At 33.5% G+C, this 7,707-nt stretch overlaps 1 protein-coding gene across 1 annotated transcript; it reads left to right on the top strand.

The window, feature by feature from the left end:
- The first annotated feature begins 6,347 nt into the window (after positions 1–6,347).
- Positions 6,348–7,243, top strand: LOC148569229 (uncharacterized). Its single transcript, XM_088484952.1, has 3 exons — positions 6,348–6,410; positions 6,495–6,967; positions 7,027–7,243. Exons 1-3 carry the CDS (start codon positions 6,348–6,350, stop codon positions 7,241–7,243), a joined length of 753 nt encoding a protein of 250 aa, XP_088341078.1.
- Positions 7,244–7,707: the final 464 nt, after the last annotated feature.

The following is a 7,707-nucleotide window of genomic DNA, read 5'->3' on the forward strand; positions in this document are numbered from 1 at the left end:
GTCAATGGATATTGGATTGTGTTAGTTCCCCTGAAATAAGGGATTGGAAAAAATTTGGTAACAAAAAACTTTCAATCATAATTAGCCAAAATTTTTTATAATTTATTTTATTTATATAATTTAATAATAGTCTGAGTTTTTTATCTTACTCTCTTATCAATCAACTTATTATATTCTTATCAATTCTACTTATTAATGATATTAATTATAATATCATATTCTTAATTAGTAGACTTTCTTGTAATTATTACTTAATATTTTTTTTATAATTTAAATTTTATATTTAAGAATACAATAAAGACTAATAATAAACAACGATAATAATAATATGCATTAAATGACTTTAATTGTAATTAATTTTTGTTTCTTTTAATTTATTTTTTATCATTCAATAGAATTAGCAAAAGTGAAAGCATTATATAATATGTTTATTATTGTTAATTTGTTAGAAGTTAGAACTTAGAAGGATTTTGAAGGCCGTATAACTTTTTGAGAGGCCAAAAATCACAATTCTAATTCAATTACAATTGGAACAAGCCAAAAAAATTTATAAGAAGTGGCCTTTATCATTGCAAATAGTATGATATTTGAATTCGACCTTAACGTGATATTTATGTTGTAAGGAGTTAAAGAATAATTTGAACATCACCCGATGAGATTATTGTCAGTCAACCAATTTTCGAGAATATGAAAAATCACACTAGCTTTGATGAGGTATGATAATAAATTGATTTAATTTTTTTTGTGTGTTTTTATGTGCATTTATAATTATAGTATACTAACTAAGTTCATACGTATAAATTCATAAGTTTATATACATAACATCCATAATTACATACAACTAACATCTAAAAATTAAATTCAGATTTATTAGATATTACATCTATACACATCATTTTTTAGTTATTACATAAGTAACTATCAAGTTAACATAGATGTTTTTAAATTTTATTATAATTGAATTTAAAAACATGTCAAATTTTTAAATTAATTTATTCAATTGATAAATTTACTCAACATCCATAATTCATACATATAACATCTATAATCTTGTACTTATAGTATTCATAGTTTTATACTTATGATGTCTATAATTAATAATTTTTTATAATTAATATTACCAAATTTTAAACTATACATCTTATTGTATTCTTCAAATTATCTCATATGTGCACTAATAGGTCATGATTTTAATTATTTTAATATTTTTATTTAATATTCATATGTTTGCTTATTTATTAATTTTAATATGATGAGTTAATAATTATTTTTAAAAATTTATTTTTTAATTTTTGTTTATATTTTATATTTAATTTTTTATTTTCTAATAGTTTATATTTAAAATATGAATAGTATAGTAGAAGTTGTTAAAATTTTTTAATTTGAGCTCTATAATTTTTGCAGAAAAAATTACATTTTAATGGATAATAATGTGATTGAGAGATGTTAGGAATTTGATTTGAAAGAAACTGAAATTAATTTTGGAAAGAATATTAATGACTCCAAATACCCAAAAAAAAGGTGGATAATAAGAAAAGTGAATGATAAAAAAGTATATGTCATTTACATATTAAGAGAATGAAAATTTTTACATAATATTTCTATATTATAATTATTCTTTAACTATTTAGTATCACCATAAAAGATAAGTAATTTTTTGCTTTCTCTTTTTTGGGGTCCTTAATCCCCTATATTCCCAAAAAAAAAAAAAGTTAAAAAGATAATGTGATCATCAATTTATCTCATCTTATTAACAAAAAATACTCTTTATTCATATTAATTTTTTTAGCATTTTCTGTTAACAAAAATGAAACAAATTTATAGTTAAATAGTTTTGTCAAATTTAATTCTTTTTTAGAAAATTTTTATTATTTTACTATTTTTAGATCATTTTTATCAATGTCTTTTTCAAGGTCTCTTTTGTAATTTATTTTTTGAATTAAATAATTTTATATAAAATTTTACATCAATAATATATTAATATTAAATTTATTATTTTATTATCTAATATTACATGATTTACTTGTGTTTCATAGTTGTGCCTTTTTTTTTCTTGTTACATATATCCTATTATTAAGATATGAATTTAGAAGTTCTTATATATTATTATACTATTCGCAATAATTTAGGTTGGTCGATCAGTATTTAATAATTTATTTATTTATTTATATAAACAAGTATTAAAAATTTAAATTTTATATTATGTATTTGATTAGTCTTTTATTTTTTGAGAGATATGATGAAAGAAAAGGAATAAACTATTATTTCTATCCACAAAAATTTTAAATGCCGATAAATTTATCCCATAAAAAAAGAAGTTACAATTGTACCCATAAAAAATAGGTTCTGTAAAACAAAATCATCTAAACATTGAAAAATCACCTAAAAATTTTAAATTATCCTTTCTCTAACCCTAATTTTAACACTTTTCTTTCAAATCTCAACCCTCCTTTTATTCTTTTTATGGATTTTACTATCTCCTTCACCAACACTACTGCTACCGCCACCAACTGTTAGCCTCACATTTTTTCTTCTCCACTGTCACAACAGCAACAACGACAATGATGATCGAACATGGTGATGACAAGGCAGCACCTATTTCACTTGACCTTCTTTTTCTTTTTCTTCTTCTTTTTCTTCTTCCTCAAAACGTGAGTTGATAGGGTTAGGGATTCGCAGAATCAATCATGTCAAAATCCAAATCCACCATTACCACCTGAGAAACCACAATCGCCGCTACTCCACCGTTGAACCAATGGGATCATCAGCGGTGTTCTTCGTGATCTGCATCCTTCATTCGCCATTAGAGTAAACTAATGGTTCTCTGCTTTTAATCTCTAAAAATCCACCAACGCCACAACCTCATCCCACCCATTCTAAATGAATCATTAATAATCGATTTTAACTAACAACATCAAATGCCATGGCAGATGACTGTGCATCAAACGCCATGGCGGATGACTGTGCATCAAACGACAGCACATCATTGCTGCAAACCCAATATGCGGAATCGAAACTAAAAAAATAGGAATAGTGTGAACAGTAGTTGTGCTGCTTGGTTGGATTGGAGGTCCTCTCGCAATACTTTTCTTCGCTTCCATAATTCTTCATTTTCTTTATTTTAAAAAAGAAAATCTGAATGTTTCTATGATTTGATTGTTTGCGAAGAGAAAGATGAGGCTGACGGTTGGTGACGATGGTAGTGGTGATGTTAGTGAAAAAGGTGGTGAACTTTATGAAAAGAATAAAGAGAGGATTGAGATTATTTAGGAGAGGAACGTTGAGATTAGGATTAGAAAAAGAATAATTTAGGTTTTTAGCTGATATTTTAACGTTTGGATAATTTTATCGTACATAACCCATCTTTTATAGATATAACTAGTGTACGAACCCGTGGTCAGCACGAAAAAATTTAAAAAAGTAAAAAATAGTTTTTATATGTTTAAATATTTTAAGAAAAAACACACAAAATAATTATTATCAAAATCAAAGTTTAACATAAAAACATCGAGTAATAATCATTTTACACTTTTTTTAAGTAAAATAATTATATATTAATTTTAATACAGAATTTAAAATAAAATTAAAATATTTACATTAGAATCCTATTTTTTCAAAGACTTCTCTATAAACAACATTGATGGTTGAATTTGCAGACATTCCTGCGTGATTTATAAGCAAAACTTTTAAACCTCTCTTACTCTTAACTCTTGAAAGTGTCGCATATAGTTGGCCATGTGTAAATCTAATATGAGATCAAGTTTGTCCCTGAGACTTATTAATTGTTATGAAAAACGATACTATTATGGAAAACTGTCTTTGATAAAATCTAACTGGCACGGTTTTATTTGTTGGTACCATATTCATTCTTGGAATCAAAGTAATATGACCAACATTGTTACTTATTAAGCATTCACATTCTATGACATGATTTCCAAACTTTTTAACTTGTAGCTTTGTACCATTATAAAGACTACTGGATTGGTCAATATTCCTCAATAACATCACAGGAACACCAACCTTAAGTATTAATTTATGTAGAGGTAATACTTATAGAGAGAGAATGCGAGGTAGAGAGAGAGAGAGTGGGTGGAAAACACCGGGAGGGGTAGAACGATAGGTCAGATAAGGGATCCTAGAGTTTGGAACCGAGAAGAGTATCAACGTCTAGAGAATGAGTCTTTCTCAATTTTCGTGGATAACCTCCCAGAAGACATATCGAAGAGGGAACTGTTCCATCTCTTTAGCTGGACTGGACGCGTAAATGACATATACTTATCAAGAAAATAGAATAATGGTAGTTTATACATCTTTGCGTTCATTTGGTACACTACGAAAGGAAGAGCCTTGAAGGCTATAACAGACATGAATCGAATGGGGTTGAGAGGAAAGGTCATCTTCGTGGGGAAAACTAAATACAGGAGAGTATTGGATGTGAGAGATACAAACAAAGTACAGCCACAAGAGGACAATCGAACTGCTACGGATCTACATGGAAATGGATAGACGAAGAAGGTGGAGGTAGTGGTGGCAAAAGAAAATCTGGACTGGTTACAAAAAAGCCTTGTAGGTGGATCGACAAAGGCTATTGACTTTAGGTCATTGAAGGATTCAGTTGCAAGGAACTTTCCTCAAGTTATTCAGGTGCGTGAAATGGGAGCATATAAAGCCCTGTTGACCTTTGATAGTCTGTTGAATGCGGAAGAGACTTACACTTTCAAAATGAATAGCCTTCTACAATTGTTTAATAGTGTATGGAGATGGGACGAGTCAGAGAAAAGTGAAACTCGAAGAGTGTGGTTGGAGTGTTTCGGGGTTCCGTTACATGCGTGGTTTGGGGACACCTTCAGATTATTAGGAAGCCAATGGGGTGAGGTGGTAGAGTGCGATAAAGAGACAGAATCATGCAGCTCCTTTAGTGTCGGCCGAGTACAAATTGATACTTGTGTGATGGATGTGATCAATTAATGGGTCCATATCACAATAGGTACTAGTGGGTTTGATGTTCTGGTAAAAGAGGAGGGACATGAAACATATGGAAAGGAATGTAAGTTGGAAACCGTGGGAGAAGATGCAAACAGATGTGAACAACAGAAGATGTCATCTGGAAGAGACAGTGATGATGTAGCCATATGGTTGAAAAGGACGGCAAATTCAACAAACTGTACAGATTAGGCTGCGGAGGTGATAATGGAGGGACGGTGGGATGAGGTTGAAAACGAGGCTAGATTGGTAAATTTAGAAACAATTTTGAATGAATGGAGTTATGAATATTTAAGTCTCAATCAAATGAAATTGGCAACTTATAAAAATATTAATGATGCTATTGAAGAAGAAACGGTTTTAGTGGAATGTCAAGAGAGCAATGATGCTGGGTCTGAACAAACTGTGTCTTGGGAATATTCTTATAATCATAATGTGCTGCCCAAAAATAACAGAAGATATAAAATGGGTGGCCCAGCTTATAAGCCTACTAACGGCATAAGAGGAAGTGAAAACACGTTGGGTCATGTAGGCCCAATCTCTAAGGGTCCCAAGTATGTTGAGGACGCGAACGCTGTACCCTCAAGTGGACCAGGTGGAGTTCGTTCGGGTCAGGCTGAGACACTCCTACAGGTTGGACACACGTCTGATGCTGCTGCCTTGGAGCTTCTAGACCTGGGAGGCGGCATGCACAGTGCGACGCGCGACCTGGCAGAAGAGGTCTCCAGGTGGCGATCTTCAAATCCACGTCCTGGCACAGAATGCCATGAGGACGTCGGTGATGAACCTTCACCCAAACTGTGCCTTACCCAGTTGAAGGATGGAGGAGGACCGAACCTGAGCGGAGGACGCCGGCTTGAAGACAGCGGTGAAGGAAGGTTGAAGGCACAGGTGCACAGCAGGAAGGTAATCGACAGGCCTCCGTTAGTATGCTAGGATTAACCAATGGTAATAGGGCTGTGAAGGTTGGAAGCGGAAGAGTTGCAGTGGTGGAAGGGTGTCGCAAAATGAACGAAAGGGAGGGAGGGGCTGAACAGGTACAAGGAAACGACGGGGCTAAATACGGGTATAACGGAAGGCACAATCCTAGCAATGATGCTAGAAGAGCTGGTCGAGTTTATTAAGAAGGTACTAAAGCAGGGGGCGGAGTTAAAGTGACTCGGGACAAAATTACACAGGACCATAACGATGGAGAAGATTACAATGATGATGAGGCCAGTGTGGGAGACAGAGCACAGACAAACGATGATATTGCAAGTGACACCGAATATTCAAGATTAGATGAGCAGTTGATAGAGAACAGAAGGACTTAGGAACAAGCAAAAGAGTCTGGAGCAGAGTTATATAATGAAGAAGATAACATCATGGCGATTCTCCAACAACAGAATGAAGAAATTGCTCAAAAGAGAAGATTGGCTAAACAGAAGGCAAAAGCTAGACAAAGCAGACCTAAAATTCAAAAAAGGTGTGTGATGATTCCTTAAAATGATCTTTAGTTCTTGGAATGTTAGGGGTTAAGGGGTGATGAAAAATTGAGGATGGTGAAGGACTTAAAGCAAAAATTTAGGTTGAACATGTTAGGCTTGGTAGAGACTAAAAGGCAGTTGGTGACTAGATTTGATATTTCAAAAATTTGGGGGAATGGTTACGCGGGTTGGGATTATGTTGAGTCTTTTAGTGCTTCTGGTGGGCTGCTACTAATATGGGATTATGAGTTTTTTAAAATTAGAAATTCTTATAAAGGTGAGAGATGGTTGTGTGTTGAAGGGGTTATACTGAAGAATAACTACAATTGTGCTTTTGTTTTGGTTTATGGTGCACATGATAGAAATGAGAAGCTTGTTATGTGGGAGGAGCTGAGTTACATAGCTGGTTTATGTCAGGTTCCCTGCTGTTTCATGGGGGACTTTAATGAAATTGTACAGGTGGCAGAAAGACGCAGCACTGATAGATTACCCCGTCGGCGAAAGAGTTCAAGAGCTGGGTACATGACATGGGTTTGGTAGACTTGCCAATTACAAATCGTAAGTTTATATGGTTCAGAGGACAATCTTGTAGTCGTATTGATAGGGCACTAGTGAGCGTGGAATGGCTCGAGGAGTTTCCGAAGACTCGACTACGAGGTGGGCCAAGGGGTTTGTCTGACCACTGTCCTGTTATAGTGGAAGATAAGAGGATCAGAGATGGACCGAGGCCGTTCAGAAGTATTGACTCATGGATTACACATGAGGGTTTCCTGAGGATGGTAAAGGAAGAATAGAGAGGATTAGGAGACGTGCAATTCACAGATAAATTGAAGGCTCTGACAATTCCACTGGGGAGATGGCATAAAGCCAATTTTGGCAACATGGACAAGAAAATTCTGATGTTTGAGGAAGAGATTAAGAAGATTGATGACATGGTGGGTGAAGGGATTTATGATGGAACGGTGGAGGCAAGAAGGAGGGCGCTTGTAGCATGCTGTGAGAAATGGTATGTGAGAAAAGAACTACATTGAAAACAGATGTCGCGCTCAAGACATGTGAAGGATATTGATAAGAACACAAAGTACTTCCACAACCTAGCTTCGTGATAAACCCCAATTTCGTGGTTTATCTTGTGTTTATTTTAGGGAATTTTATCACATTTTTCCACGTTTATTCAATGAATTAGCATAGTTTTGTTATTCTTCCTTAAATTGTGCTTAAGTGTAAAAATATGCTTTTTAGGCCCTTAAAATGGTGA

The sequence above is a fragment of the Arachis ipaensis genome, chromosome B4 (assembly GCF_059453495.1).
Source record: "Arachis ipaensis isolate K30076 ecotype BB chromosome B4, ASM5945349v1, whole genome shotgun sequence".
Lineage (NCBI taxonomy): Eukaryota > Viridiplantae > Streptophyta > Magnoliopsida > Fabales > Fabaceae > Arachis > Arachis ipaensis.